The sequence below is a fragment of the Pseudoliparis swirei genome, chromosome 13 (assembly GCF_029220125.1).
Source record: "Pseudoliparis swirei isolate HS2019 ecotype Mariana Trench chromosome 13, NWPU_hadal_v1, whole genome shotgun sequence".
Lineage (NCBI taxonomy): Eukaryota > Metazoa > Chordata > Actinopteri > Perciformes > Liparidae > Pseudoliparis > Pseudoliparis swirei.
Window position 1 is genome coordinate 6,223,418 of NC_079400.1, and position 14,742 is coordinate 6,238,159.

Here is a 14,742-nt window from a genome sequence, read left to right on the forward strand (position 1 = left end):
CATGCAATCTCCATATGTCACAGTCTATAATTTAATATAAAAAGTGACGTCTATAAAATAAGCATTCCCTTCGGTCACTTAGACACATGAAAGCACGTTCAGTTTCCTTTTGTTTAAACCTACTGATAAGAGCATCCATAGGAGAGCTTCACGACTGGTGTATTTATTTACACTGTGTTTACTTAATAGTTTTATAATGTATGCTTAAGTGTTAAGAATCCGATTCTCACAAGGGGGCACTTGAAGGCAGCATCAAACCTCTGGTTGTCCGCGCATGCTTTCACCTGCGCTCGCGTTTAAAGGCATTTTGTAACTAATGATGGCTGCATCTTTGGTCCGGCTTTTCTCAAAGGTGAGATTGAATACTGTTCTTACAGCAATAGCGCTGTTCGGGGTTTCGGCCCTGCATTTATTAAATGTCCCACTGCAGCAAAACTTTATCCTTGAATTACGTGGCGTTAATTTAAAGTAACAGCTGTCTCTTGGTGACTTTCGTGCTGACCCGTAGGACGTGACTAATTGATCCACCTAACACTAGTGGTGAATGATGACCGACATGGCAGTGTGGCACTCTTGTTTAAAGTGTGCATTTTCTTTTGTTTGTCCTGTTTTAGTCGTGCAGGAATATCTCTCGACCATGGGGTGCATGTCAGGCTGGATGGAGGAGCAGTTCATCCAATCCTGCCCCAGATGTGTCCTCAGACAAAGCAGTTGGTATGGTCTACTTTCCTCCACTGCAGACATTTTCAGAGGAGCAGAGCATGATGAGGGAAGCAGGTGAGTTGAACATAGTAGAACTATCATGGATTATACTGCTGCTGGCAGCTGAACATATGTCTTCTTTTTTGACAGTTAAAAAATATGCCCAGGAGCGAATTGCCCCACTTGTGTCAAAGATGGATGAGAACTCTGCCATGGACGAGGAAGTGATCACATCTCTTTTTGAACAGGGTGTATGTAAATCATTTAATTGTGAATGATCAAATATGTCTGTTCCCAGTCAGTGGCTGTCTTTGTTTCTACCCAATTGACTCTGATATTTAAAAAATTTTACAGCTCATGGGCATTGAGATTAACACAGAGTACAACGGCACTGGCTCCTCCTTCTTCTCCTCCATTCTGGCCATTGAGGAGCTGGCGAAGGTGGACACCTCTGTGTCTGTGGTCTGTGACGTCCAGAACACGCTGATCAACACGCTGTTCATCAAACTAGGTACAACAGCTCAGAAAGAGCAGTACCTCAGCCGACTGTCAACCGACATGGTGAGCTATTTAACATACCGTCTCGACAGCATATGGCATGAAACAGGACATTGTGGGTGTGGCATAATACGGTTGATCCCTTGACTTGCTGTGTTTATTCTGCACTGTAATGTTTTCCTGCACTTGCTTTTGAACCGTACCTGTGTCACGTCACACAGGTTGGAAGCTTCTGCCTCTCTGAAGCAGAGTCGGGGAGTGATGCCTTCTCTCTGAAGACGCGTGCTGAAAAACACAAAGACTATTACGTCATCAACGGATCCAAGATGTGGATCAGTAATGCAGAGCATGCAGGTGTTTTCCTCGTGATGGCAAATGTCAACCCCTCTTCTGTGAGTAGCTGCTCAGCTCTACAATCTTTGTTTCTCTTCTCAGTTTATATCAGAGCATTTGATGCATTGATTGTTGTCAAGATCTAATGAGAATTTTAACAAATATATAAAACATTTCGGAAGAAGATTACCAACCCTGCCTTTACATACCACAAATATGTAATCCAAAACAACAATATCAGAAATTATAAACTCTAAAATGGTTACTCTCTCACTCAGTCTTAACAAATCCTGTGCCTGTGTAATGTACAAAGACAAACTCACTATCAATGGACAGGGATACAAAGGCATCACCTGCTTCATCGTGGACCGGGACACGGAGGGTCTTGAGATCGGCAAGAAGGAGAACAAGCTCGGTCTGCGTGCGTCCTCCACCTGCCCGCTCAACTTCGATAACGTCAAGGTAACACCTCGCACTGCGCCGGACCACCATGATGGAGCTGTGGCTTCTACCAACTTCCTACTTTTCATTTTAGGTACCAGAGAAGAACATTTTGGGCCAGGTCGGTCAGGGGTACAAGTATGCCATCGGAATGTTGAATGAGGGGAGGATTGGAATTGCTGCTCAGGTAGAGCAGTCTTTAAATAAATAATATATTCAAAACAAGCTAAATTTGCTCGAATCAAGATGACGAAGTGTGAGAGGGAATTATTGCGTGTGCTCAGCTGGTCTGTGTGTGTTCCAGATGATCGGGCTGGCACAGGGCTGCTTTGACCACACTATTGCTTACACCAGGCAGAGAGTCCAGTTTGGACAACGCATCTTTGACTTCCAGGTTAAGATCCACAGTCGACTCTCCTCTTTCAGTGGTTATTCACATTCTGGGGACCAGCGTGTTTGTGGGGTTTCTCACGTCGTTACGCTACTGTTTGTATTCCAGGGCATGCAGCACCAAATAGCGCACGTGGCATCGCAGATCGAAGCTGGTCGGCTGCTGACCTACAACGCGGCTCGTCTGAAGGAAGCTGGGCGACCTTTCATCAAGGAGGCCTGCATGGCGAAATACTTCGCTGGAGAGGTGAGCTTCCTCATTCTCACAAGGACGGTGTTGCTGAGGATCTTTGAAGTATTTCTAGGATATATTGTGATCATCAGTGTTACGTTTTGTTCTATTTGTTCTTATACTTAAACATTTTTACATTATTTATCCTAATACATCTGTGTTGTTGAACCTTGATGACCCTATTTTTTTTATGTGCTATTGTGGCGAGGGAACTCGTGTACAAATCTATATTTGTTGACTTTGTGAAACATATTCCTGGTTGGATTAAAGTAATTATAACATCAGAATCCGATTTATTGCCACGTAGGATTTTCAAAGGATTTTTGCAGAAATGACAAAACATGCTTATAGAAGAGAGGAAATATACCATAAAAATATGAAGTAATACTATTTAAATAAATGCTTAAATGTAATCTCTGCAGAGCTGTGCAGGTTTTAGAAGTGGTAGGTTTATACAGAAATGTCTTAAATCTTCCAATAGATGTCCAAAGGTTCACAATACAAAGTATGAAAAGAATATGCAATGTCTAGAGATGTATATCATAACATGTGCGTTAAAGTGAGTTTTTAATTTAACGTGTAGTGTCTACGGGATAAGAGTCTGTTATGTTTTATTTTCCTCAGGTTGCAACCCTAACCACATCTAAATGCCTGGAATGGATGGGAGGGGTCGGCTTCACCAAAGACTACCCCATAGAGAAATACTACAGAGACTGTAAAATTGGTGAGCATGACGTATACAGTGCATGACATATGCACCACATGGGCTTGTTGGCACACTGCTTCTTCGGTTGTTGCTGACATTGGAGCGGGTTTCGGTAACTAAAATGTGGGAAAGGACAAAGTTGACCTTGTTTTGTATGTCAGGAATTGACTCTAATGCGTTGGTTTGTCTCCCATGTGCAGGCACCATTTATGAGGGCACAACAAATATTCAGCTGTCTACAATCGCCAAGTTCATTGATAAAGAGTATGATCACTGACACCATCGGACTGGAGCCTGATGGATCCCAAACCTGTGTTACCCTCCATATTCTTCCCCTCAAATGACTGAGTGCATTGCTGTAGATCTGCATTCATGTTTCTAGAGTTTTGTTGCAGTTATAGATGTGTGTGACCGATATCACCAATGTGTTCTCTTGTTAAGTGATTTACACTACTGATGTTACTGATGGTGGAGGTACATTTCTTCAGTTTTTGGTTTAAAGGTGATGGTACAACGATGATTTTTCGAGCCTGCGATCTGACTAAGCCGGTCGAGGACTTATTGTTTCCTATTTATAGGGCCCGAGACCCGACTAAGTCGGTAAAGGATCTATTGTTCTTCGAATGTTTGTTATTATTATTATTATTTGCAGTATATTCATATTATAGTGCCAACTATGACCGATTTACTTGATGTTTGGCACACACGTCCGCTTGGGTCTTCACTAAAAAATGCTTCTCAGAGACCATTAAGCTCCGCCTATTTGGATTTTCCGCCATTTTGTCTCCTCCTAAACGCTCCTAAAAATCCAATCCTTCGAAGCAGCTACAGTCAATCGCTCATTCTCATTTTTAGCCTTTTTTTCATATTTTGGTAAATTGTAAAAAAAACTCCTTCGTTGAGATTAAACCGATTAATAAAAAATTCGGACAGAATGATCTTGAGACTTTAGCAGTGAAAAGTTATTAAAGGATTACAAAAATAAATAAAACTGGGCGTTCGAAGCAACGGTAAAGAAACACAATTTTCCATGAACTTGGAAGATGATTTAACTCAGCCGTACATTATCTAATCTGCTCCATATGTTTCATATGTCATGACTTCCCGACCCTTAAGACATGCATATGATCATTTAGAATTGTAAGCATAGTGCCACCTAATGGCAACAGGAAGTTGCATGTTCTCTACTTTTACCCCTTATCCTCACAGATTAATCAGATCCCTCCCAAAATGTCTCCAAATAGACTTAAGACCTTGATAATGCTTCCCTGTGAAGATTTTAATAATATGTTGAAAGTGCGGCGATTCATCGGCAAGTTTGATCCATCGCCGTGAACGAATAAACCAATGTATCTCCACACAATCAGATGCTTTCCAAATTCCACATGTGTGATGAGACTCCAGGCCTGAATACATGTACATTCCAATGTGATATTGTAGTCCGAGCACATGGAAACGTAAAAATAACTCTCATTGGATCATGCTCTAAACCTAACGGATGTCAGACATTTTGACTTTTGTGTAATTTGTTCACTGTTTCTTCTTCTGCTTTTTGAGATATGGTGATGAATCATGACGGCACAGCATAACTGATCCATACGTTTCAAAATGAGAATCTTGAAAGATATTGATTGGGATTTTCTTTGAATTTGTCCAGTGCCTTCAGGGTCGGCTATATGACCTGAGCTCAATCACTTAATAGTGTGTTGTTTACACAGGCTCCCAAATAGGTCAATTACAACATATTTACACACTTATAAGCTCCATAAATACTGTAGAGTTTCTTATTCGGGGAAATGTGGAAATTATTTAACATATCAAGAAATATTCTATATAGAGCAATATACCAATAACTTTGGCAATACCAATAAATATGTTCGTGCAATTGACCGTCTTTCTTTGGCGTGACTGAGATAGATTAAAACGCAGCCCTGTCACTAGATGGCAGCATTCTCCAAAGTGACAGAAACCCTTTGAGTTGAGGCAGATTCTCACTGAGACATCGATGCTTCTCTTGATATATTGTACAATCATAACAATAGATGATTAGGAACATTCCCAGTCCATTCGAGTGGGAATGTCAAATGGACTTTAATATATTTAATGACCTACACCCTGAGAGCCACTGGTATGCATGCTGTGTTTCATTTGTTTCCATGAACACGGACCTGTGTGGATGCGGATGTGCTCTATTAAACGAGCCATGCCCTTGTTGGCTTGTATGGACAGAAGCAAAAGATATAATGTGTACAGTTGATCAGCGTTACAGAAAGGAAATGATCCAGAGTAACGAACTAATTGCACTTGTGAATAATAGTAGGTGTCACTCACCCAGAGCCTGTCAAAAACTCTGCTCATGGAGGAGATTTTGACGGGCTTTCATTTTTAAATCAAACATCAGAAGGGCTTGATTGTCTCTGATGGACATCTTGAGGTGGTCTACTTTGCATCAGAAGTTAAATGAATTTTCAGTTTTGGACCATTTCCTTTCAAATCTAATCTGAAATTAGAGACACATTTGCTCATGAATGTGATTTTCATGAGCTTTTATTTTTAAAATCTACATCAGAAAGTCCCAATAATGGAAGAGTTATAGTTTTAAATTCACCATTCATAAGATTCAAGATTATTCGATGATTCATATAGTTTAATGTAGGCTATTGTTGTATTTGTATTTAAGGGCGTATTGCCTAATTAGTAACGTTCACCGGAAGTGTGCTCTTATTTTGAAGTTGGTTCTTAGACGATTTTACCGTAATGCCTAGGATAAATGCGTACCAAAAAATATATTGCGGGCTGGCTGACTATTTTTAGAAGTGGAAACTGTCTTTTACCACCGACACAAACTGCACTTGAAGGCAGCATTAAACCTCTGGTTGTCTACGCATGCCGTGACGTAGGCACGCACGTAAACATTTTGTAACTAATCATGGCGGCACCATTGGTCAGGATTTTCTCAAAGGTGAGATTGAATACCGTTGTTACAGCAATAACAATGTTCGGGGTTTCGGCGCTTCATTTCTGAAATGTCCCACTGCAGCACAACTTCATCCTTTAAATACGAAGCTAACAAACAGCTAACGCGAGCATGAGTGCGCAGACACACTTGTAGTAGGCCTACTGGTAGATTAGCTAGATCACAAACCCGGAAGGACATGAAGAATTAATGAACCTAACAACAGTGGTGAATGATGGCCGTGTGGTAATCTTGTTTAAAGTGTGCATTTCCACTTTTGTTTGTCCTGTTTTAGTCGTGCAGGAATATCTCTCGACCATGGGGTGCATGTCAGGCTGGATGGAGGAGCAGGTCATCCAATCCTGCCTCAGATGTGTCCTCAGACAAAGCAGTTGGTGTGGTCTCCTTTCCTCCACTGCAGACATTTTCAGAGGAGGAGAGCATGATGAGGGAAGCAGGTGAGTTGAACATATGGTGGTAGTAGTAGGACTATCATGGATTATACTGCTGCTGGCAGCTGAACACTGAACATGTGTCTTGTTCTTTCACAGTAAAGAAATATGCCCAGGAGCGCATTGCTCCATTTGTGTCAAAGATGGATGAGAACTCTGCCATGGACGAGGAAGTGATCACATCTCTTTTTGAACAGGGTGTATGTAAATCATTTAATGGTGAATTATCAAATATGTCTGTTCACTGAAGGTTTTTTTTCTACACAAGTGACTGTGATATCAATTATTTTACAGCTCATGGGCATCGAGATTGACCCCGAGTACAACGGCACTGGCTCCACCTTCTTCTCCTCCATTCTGGTCATTGAGGAGCTGGCGAAGGTGGACGCCTCCATCTCTGTGCTCTGTGACGTCCAGAACACGCTGATCAACACGCTGTTCATCAAACTGGGTACAACAGCTCAGAAAGAGCAGTACCTCAGCCGACTGTCAACCGACATGGTGAGCTATTTAACATACCGTCTCGACAGCATATTTATTGTTATGTTTTCCTGCACTTGCTTTTGAACCGTACCTGTGTCACGTCACACAGGTTGGAAGCTTCTGCCTCTCTGAAGCAGAGTCGGGGAGTGATGCCTTCTCTCTGAAGACGCGTGCTGAGAAACACAAAGACTATTACGTCATCAACGGATCCAAGATGTGGATCAGTAATGCAGAGCATGCAGGTGTTTTCCTCGTGATGGCAAATGTCGACCCCTCTTCTGTGAGTAGCTGCTCAGCTCTACAATCTTTGTTTCTCTTGTCGGTTTCAAAAAACAGCAAACATCCACAATCATGTACATAATGCACAAATGTAAAGACAAACTCACTCTCAATGGACAGGGATACAAAGGCATCACCTGCTTCATCGTGGACCGGGACACGGAGGGTCTTGAGATCGGCAAGAAGGAGAACAAGCTCGGTCTGCGTGCGTCCTCCACCTGCCCGCTCAACTTCGATAACGTCAAGGTAACACCTCGCACTGCGCCGGACCACCATGATGGAGCTGTGGCTTTTACCAACTTCCTGCTTTTCATTTTAGGTACCAGAGAAGAACATTTTGGGCCAGGTCGGTCAGGGGTACAAGTATGCCATCGGGATGTTGAATGAGGGGAGGATTGGAATTGCTGCTCAGGTAGAGCAGTCTTTAAATAAATAATATATTCAAAACAAGTTAAATTTGCTTAAATCGAGATAAAAAAGTGTGAGAGGGAATTATTGCGTGTGCTCAGCTGGTCTCTGTGTGTTCCAGATGATCGGGCTGGCACAGGGCTGCTTTGACCACACTATTGCTTACACCAGGCAGAGAGTCCAGTTTGGACAACGCATCTTTGACTTCCAGGTTAAGATCCACAGTCGACTCTCCTCTTTCAGTGGTTATTCACATTCTGGGGACCAGTGTGTTCGTGGGGTTTCTCACGTCGTTACGCTACTGTTTGTATTCCAGGGCATGCAGCACCAAATAGCGCACGTGGCATCGCAGATCGAAGCTGGTCGGCTGCTGACCTACAACGCGGCTCGTCTGAAGGAAGCTGGGCGACCTTTCATCAAGGAGGCCTGCATGGCGAAATACTTCGCTGGAGAGGTGAGCTTCCTCATTCTCACAAGGACGGTGTTGCTGATAATCTTTGCAGTATTTATATGTATTTCTAGGATATATTGTGATCAAAATGAAAGAAATCAAAACACATTGTCACCTGTTCTAAAACTGTGTGCGCCTGCCAATCTAGCAACACCTGGCCCTACTGCTCACGCTGATTATATTGACCTCTGTCTTAATTGACAGTGGCCCTATGCCCCCTGGTGGTGGGAGGTCCAACAGAACCAAAACAAACAAAATGGCTCTTGCATTATTTCTCCAAATCCATCGTCCAATAAATGTCCAAAGGTTCACAGTACAAAGTATAAAACGAATATGCTATGTATTGAGATATATTTCATGAAAGTGGAAATTTGCTAATTTAACGTTTACGAGATGGGATAAGAGTCTGTTATGTTTTATTTTCCTCAGGTTGCAACCCTAACCACATCTAAATGCCTGGAATGGATGGGAGGGGTCGGCTTCACCAAAGACTACCCCATAGAGAAATACTACAGAGACTGTAAAATTGGTGAGCATGACGTATACAGTGCATGACATATGCACCACATGGGCTTGTTGGCACACTGCTTCTTCGGTTGTTGCTGACATTGGAGCGGGTTTCGGTAACTACAATGTGGGAAAGGACACAGCTCGTGAGGGCCGCAGGAGAGTCAGGTGTAGCTGTTAGTCATTGGACCAGAGCGGGGCGGAGAGAAGGGCTGAGAGCAGCGGCTGTAATCGGACTCCGCAGGAATCCCCCCCATGGACCCCTCAAGGTGCCTTTAGACCAGTGGCTCTCAAACTGTGAGGTGTGCCCCTCTAGTGGGGCGCAGTGGTACTACTATTGAGACTGTCACATATTATAAAAGTACACAGACATAAAACTAAGTCATTATTAAATACATGTTGAAATGCATATAACTCCCTGTAAATGTTTGTGCATGCGCGACGACTAACATTCTTGTTGACTCTCCACATCCTACCTCAGTGAGATTGGCTTTTCTGCTGTTGCTCTTCAAAACAAAAGCTCAATTCTGAGCATGAATTGAGTGTTTTTTCTGCTGTTGCCCTTCAAAGCAAGAGCTCAACATTGAGCATGAATTTAGAGTGGCTTTTCTGTTGTTGCCCTTCAAAACAAGAGCTCAACATTGAGCATGAATTGAGAGTGGCTTTTCTGTGGTTGCCCTTCAAAACAAGAGCTCAACATTGAGCATGAATTGTAGGTGGTCGTATCAAGTCTGCGACCCCGTTTCTAAAAGACTTGTAGTGGAAAGCTCATTTCAGCCTCTAGTACTGATAACACTTGCTGGCTCACACTTATCTGCACTCGTTTTGTTTTGCACAGATTTCACTTTATTGTTGTTTTGAAAAGATATGGAGTGGAAAACTCCGTTAAACTCTTTAGTGCCACATTTTTCAAGTTTTTTTTGTTTTGTTTTTTCCCAGGTTGCACTTTAGCAATTGCAATGCACAGATGAAGGAGTCACAAAAAGTTGTTATTTCAATAGAAATTCAGCATGGACCGGGAGTACGGGCACACTGAGCAGCATAATAAGTCCTCTTGTCTCCTCTTGGGGAAAGCTGCAGGTTCATGTACTGTCCACGGGAACTAGACAAAGTTGACCTTGTTTTGTATGTCAGGAATTGACTCTAATGCTTTGGTTTGTCTCCCATGTGCAGGCACCATTTATGAGGGAACAACAAATATTCAGCTGTCTACGATCGCCAAGTTCATTGATAAAGAGTATGATCACTGACACCATCGGACTGGAGCCTGATGGATCCCAAACCTGTGTTACCCTCCATATTCTTCCCCTCAAATGACTGAGTGCATTGCTGTAGATCTGCATTCATGTTTCTAGAGTTTTGTTGCAGTTATAGATGTGTGTGACCGATATCACCAATGTGTTCTCTTGTTAAGTGATTCACACTACTGATGTTATTGATGGTGGAGGTACATTTCTTCAGTTTTTGGTTTAAAGTTGATGGTACAACGATGATTTCTTTGTATTGCTGTCAATCAGACTTTTCCAAAAGTCTCGGAGTAACAACATTTTTGTAGAGCTGTATCGCTTCCCTCTTGTTCACTGTTTCTTCTTCTGCTTATTGAGATATGGTGATTAATCATAACAGCACAGCATAACTGATATATACGTTTCAAGATGAGAATCTTGAAAGATATTGATTGGGATTTTCTTTGAATTTTTCCAGTGCCTTCCGGGTCGGCTATATGACCTGAGCTCAATCACTTCATAGTGTGTTGCTTACGCAGGCTCTCAAATAGGTGAATTCTAACATGTTTATATCTTTATAAGCTCCATTAATCCCTTATTTCTGTAGAGTTCCTTATTTGGGGAAATGTGAAAATTATGTTGCATCATATCAAGAAATATTCAGTATTGATTAATATATTAATAACTTTGGCAATACCAATAAATATGATAGTGCAATTGGCCGGCTTTCTTTGTGACTGAGGCGGATTAATACTTCACCCTGTCACTAGATGGCAGCATTCTCCATTGACAGCAGCCCTTTGAGTTGAGACAGCTTCTCACTGAGACTCGTCCTGCCAAGTCGTTTACCAGCCTGTCACCTCTAATGACATTTTATATCAGTTTAATTATGCCCATGCTTCAGATGAAAAGGACCTGGCTTGCATAATCGACTCACTGATAATTGTTCAGGTGAGATTGATAACAACCCCACTGCCTGTGCTGTGTACAATGAGGTCTGTTGTTGTACATGACACACAGGCTGTGTTGTAGATGATTATATGTATTAACAGGGATGAAAACTGTCGCAATGGAGATTGTCACAATTGTCATTTATATAGAATGTCAGATCTCCATGAAGTTATGGAGAAGATTTGTTATTACATTAATGAAACTTTATTTTAACAGAAAAATAACAAAGCTTCCTTTCTCCTTCGTGGCCAGACAACTATATATTATATACTATTCAAAACGGAGAGATGGGGAAATGGTATACTAGAAGACAAAAAGAGTTAAATTCAAATGTTCCTTTTGTAAAATACTTCCTGACAAAAATATATCTAGATACCTAACTTAATTCTATTTAGAATTGTTACCATAATATGATATATTCATGCAGTGTTACCTGTTGACACCAGATCAAACACAACGGATATTATAAATAGTATCATTTAGGCGTGGGGCATCACGGATACAAAAACTCCAACATGAGGAGAGTTAGTCTTGGCGGGTGGCGTAATTAGATGATGAACATGACGGGTTCAAATTAAATGAACACGGATGGAGAACAACATGTTACTAACATCAGCATAAAGTATGAGTAAAATGACAACAATTAAAAACCAAGACGTGTGTTTGTATCATTGATTAGTCGTACTTCGTTTGCCCCTCTGGTCCACTCTGACTTGTCTGTTGGGAAACCCCTCTGTTCAATGAGCATCATCTGATGGACACACAGCTATCTGCTTTGCACTTTGCATTGGCAAACGCGGCTCAACTAGCCTCTTTCTCCGCCCCCATCTTTAACACAGCTATGAGACCTCTAATTATGCAGGGATTCAAGTAGCTTTTCACAAAACAGTGTTGTCCTTAAGAGCTGGAGAGCGCTCCGTGAGCTAAGAGGACATGCTGGATGTGTGTGGGTTGAGCGGATTACCTTTTTTTAATCAGTTCTCTGCATCCGCTTGAAGTTTGGTGTTGATGAATCTCAAATGAATTCCATGGTGTGGTTATTTTATATTTAATCGTATGTCCATTTTTACTAATACGATTTTGTGGCATATTGGATGATTTAAAAATAAATTTTTGTAAGTAATTTTGATGACTTTGAGAAATGTGAATGCAATCTCCACATCTAATCTGACCACATTGTTTTGCTTTTCTGAATGCCTCATTATGTAAATATATGTTGCTGCATCCAAGCACCTGCATTGTTGTAATATTTGACAGAAGCAATTGTGTCATCCTCATGTATAACATCACCATGCTCCTGTGGGTTTGTAGGCTTTTGTAAAAAAAGCTGATTTGAAAAGCCTTTATCACAGTGGTGAGCATTCAATTTGATGTCTGGCTGTAGCACTTCCTGAATAATATAATGACATCAGTCAATGGGTTCTGGTGCAGGTACATCGTGCGTTCCTGTTGCACAGAGGTGAAACATGATATTGAAATAACAGGTGAATGAGGTTGCTCCTCTGCAGTTCACAAAGTTCAACAACAGCACGGAATGTTCTATCATCTTCTATAATATCATAATAACCATAACACTGTTTTTAAAGTTGAAATCTCTTATTTTTGTGTGTTATTTTTTATGGTTTCGGTGCTTTACAATAGTGCGTAAAACATGCGTAATGTGCGTAATATGTGTGCCAGGGCCACGCTGTTTACAGCTCCTCGTGGAGGTGTGATAATCCCTGCACCGTTTATTCAATTTACTGACAGATGATTGCGGCTCGTGCACGCCCAAAAAACCCTGAGACGTTCTCCTCTATAATCTAATTGGATGATAAGTGGGTACGCACTGTTGAGCCCGAAGCCAAAAACGCTTGGCCGGCCTATTTCTCCGCAGTCTATTCTCGTCACAACCCCTCGCGGTTTCATCTCAAATCCCATTTGCTATTGTACCTGCCCAATAGCAGGGCCGGAGCGCGTTTTAACTCGGATGGCATATTTTTCTATTTCATCATTGCAATCCAGCGCAAGCTTGACGCAGTGATCTCTGAGCTCTCCCTCTGATCATCACCGCGAGCTGTTTCTCTCATCTCTCGCTTATAGTTTTAACAAAAAACGATCTTCTTTTTCGGGTGCTGTTTGTATTCGCCCTAGATACGTTTTGATGGTGATCCACACCGGACAGTAAACGGCGATGGCAGACTCTGATGCGCAAGAGACTCGCCAACCTGCAAAAGACTCGCCGTTCTCCATAAAGAACCTGCTGAACATTGAAGACAAACCCACAAAGCCGAGGAGCTTCCTCGGCTCGTCCATAGGCGTGTTTGAAGGCAGCTTCTTCTCTCGGCTCGGTGACTTGTCTTTCCCTCGATTTGAGTTGCCAACTCAGAGAATTGGACTATCTGCGCAGTATTTGGAGAGAGCGTCCACCTGGTGGTACCCGTACACACTCGGGACGCATTTGAGGACTGGAGGTAAATGTAATTAACGTTGACGCTGCTAAGTGTGGTGTTTTGGTTGTATAAAAAGGAGAGGATACCATAATGTGGAATTTGAAATAAGCATATACAGGAATTATAGGGATTAATATAAAACGCATATTCCACCAATAAACTGTGTGTATCATTCAAAAGTGTTTGCCTTTCAAGATCACACCTGTAACGGCTCAGCGGGTCATATTTCAACACGTCCTTTTCTTCTTCTTTTCTTAGCAGGCTCCGAGAAGGCCAACCTGAGGGAAGCATCGCCGGCACTGGACAGGCGCTCCCCGGATCTCCCAAAAAGTGACCATGATGGCAAAGAGGAAAGCGCCGACGATGATATCGCCCTGGATGACAGCGACTCAGAAGAGCCGAAAAAAGAAGTAGACCAGGAGGACGACTGGAGGAGGAACACGGGCGAGCTGGACTCCGATAGGAAGCCCTGTCGGAAGAAGAAGACGCGCACGGTGTTTTCCAGAAGTCAGGTCTTCCAGCTGGAGTCCACCTTCGACATAAAGCGCTACCTGAGCAGCTCGGAGAGGGCCGGCCTGGCCGCGTCGCTGCACCTGTCGGAGACGCAGGTGAAAATCTGGTTTCAAAACCGGAGGAATAAGTGGAAAAGGCAGCTAGCCGCGGAGCTGGAGGCGGCCAACCTGAGCCATGCGGCGGCGCAGAGGATTGTGCGGGTTCCCATACTTTACCACGAGAACGGGGCCACAGAAACAGGCGGGGGCCCCGCTGCAATCTCACCAGGCAGCCAGTCACTCCTGGCTTTTCCCCATCACATGTACTATTCCCACCCGGTCCCACTGCTGAGGCCGGTTTAACACTGACTGCGTCATCTGTACATATGTTTTTAAATAAGAGTGACCTTCATTGGAAAAAATAAAATGTTGTATATTTTGTAGATTGAACGGACATAATGTTAGGTCATGATATTATTATTATTATTATTATTATTATTATTATTATTATTATTATTATTATTATTATATCCTATATGTAATCATCATTTATCCTGCTGGAGCATCCTTGATCAAGTCCATATTGCAATTACAATTGCTTTTACAGGAATTATTATTATTGTTATTATTATTATTATTGGTGAAACTGTTACAGGCTCTAAAGTGGGTGAACATAATTTAATGTATTCAATTTTAAGAAGAAAAAACGTGTTTTAAACAGGGTTGACTGTCCATGTGTATTACAGATATTTGTGTCAGTGTTATGGGAAAACATGTGGATTTTTATTATTTTAATATTTTCCA

The 14,742-nt window shown here is 42.1% G+C and overlaps 3 protein-coding genes across 4 annotated transcripts; all 3 read left to right on the forward strand.

Annotated features, from left to right (window-relative positions):
• The first annotated feature begins 277 nt into the window (after positions 1–277).
• LOC130203621 (short/branched chain specific acyl-CoA dehydrogenase, mitochondrial-like) lies at positions 278–5,187 on the forward strand. The gene is made up of 11 exons (XM_056429954.1): positions 278–352; positions 615–777; positions 853–953; positions 1,057–1,263; positions 1,422–1,592; positions 1,870–1,995; positions 2,069–2,161; positions 2,279–2,368; positions 2,474–2,611; positions 3,221–3,320; positions 3,503–5,187. The coding sequence occupies exons 1-11, from the start codon at positions 317–319 to the stop codon at positions 3,577–3,579; spliced, it is 1,302 nt and encodes a 433-aa protein (XP_056285929.1). The 5' UTR covers positions 278–316; the 3' UTR covers positions 3,580–5,187.
• A 970-nt stretch (positions 5,188–6,157) lies between these two features.
• Positions 6,158–11,669, forward strand: acadsb (acyl-CoA dehydrogenase short/branched chain). The gene is made up of 11 exons (XM_056430545.1): positions 6,158–6,264; positions 6,554–6,716; positions 6,810–6,910; positions 7,005–7,211; positions 7,303–7,473; positions 7,593–7,718; positions 7,792–7,884; positions 8,002–8,091; positions 8,197–8,334; positions 8,761–8,860; positions 10,012–11,669. Exons 1-11 carry the CDS (start codon positions 6,232–6,234, stop codon positions 10,086–10,088), a joined length of 1,299 nt encoding a protein of 432 aa, XP_056286520.1. The 5' UTR covers positions 6,158–6,231; the 3' UTR covers positions 10,089–11,669.
• Positions 11,670–13,079: 1,410 nt separating this feature from the next.
• hmx3b (H6 family homeobox 3b) lies at positions 13,080–14,355 on the forward strand. 2 transcript variants are annotated; one of them, XM_056430269.1, is made up of 2 exons: positions 13,080–13,468; positions 13,706–14,355. In XM_056430269.1, exons 1-2 carry the CDS (start codon positions 13,189–13,191, stop codon positions 14,299–14,301), a joined length of 876 nt encoding a protein of 291 aa, XP_056286244.1. In that variant the 5' UTR covers positions 13,080–13,188; the 3' UTR covers positions 14,302–14,355. The 2 variants fall into 2 exon arrangements, with proteins under 2 accessions (XP_056286244.1, XP_056286246.1); XM_056430271.1 differs by having other exon boundaries at positions 13,709–14,355.
• The last annotated feature ends 387 nt before the right edge of the window (positions 14,356–14,742 follow it).

What these genes read in the sequence shown, in the direction of transcription:
- hmx3b (XM_056430269.1), top strand. Translation starts at nt 13,189, where the DNA reads ATGGCAGACTCTGATGCGCAAGAGACTCGCCAACCTGCAAAAGACTCG. An exon ending in GACGCATTTGAGGACTGGAG is followed by an intron (nt 13,469 to 13,705) that starts GTAAATGTAATT and finishes TTCTTTTCTTAG; the next exon opens with CAGGCTCCGAGAAGGCCAAC.
- acadsb (XM_056430545.1), top strand. Translation starts at nt 6,232, where the DNA reads ATGGCGGCACCATTGGTCAGGATTTTCTCAAAG. An exon ending in GGATTGGAATTGCTGCTCAG is followed by an intron (nt 7,885 to 8,001) that starts GTAGAGCAGTCT and finishes TGTGTGTTCCAG; the next exon opens with ATGATCGGGCTGGCACAGGG. An exon ending in AACGCATCTTTGACTTCCAG is followed by an intron (nt 8,092 to 8,196) that starts GTTAAGATCCAC and finishes TTTGTATTCCAG; the next exon opens with GGCATGCAGCACCAAATAGC.
- LOC130203621 (XM_056429954.1), top strand. Translation starts at nt 317, where the DNA reads ATGATGGCTGCATCTTTGGTCCGGCTTTTCTCAAAG. An exon ending in AACGCATCTTTGACTTCCAG is followed by an intron (nt 2,369 to 2,473) that starts GTTAAGATCCAC and finishes TTTGTATTCCAG; the next exon opens with GGCATGCAGCACCAAATAGC. An exon ending in CGAAATACTTCGCTGGAGAG is followed by an intron (nt 2,612 to 3,220) that starts GTGAGCTTCCTC and finishes TATTTTCCTCAG; the next exon opens with GTTGCAACCCTAACCACATC.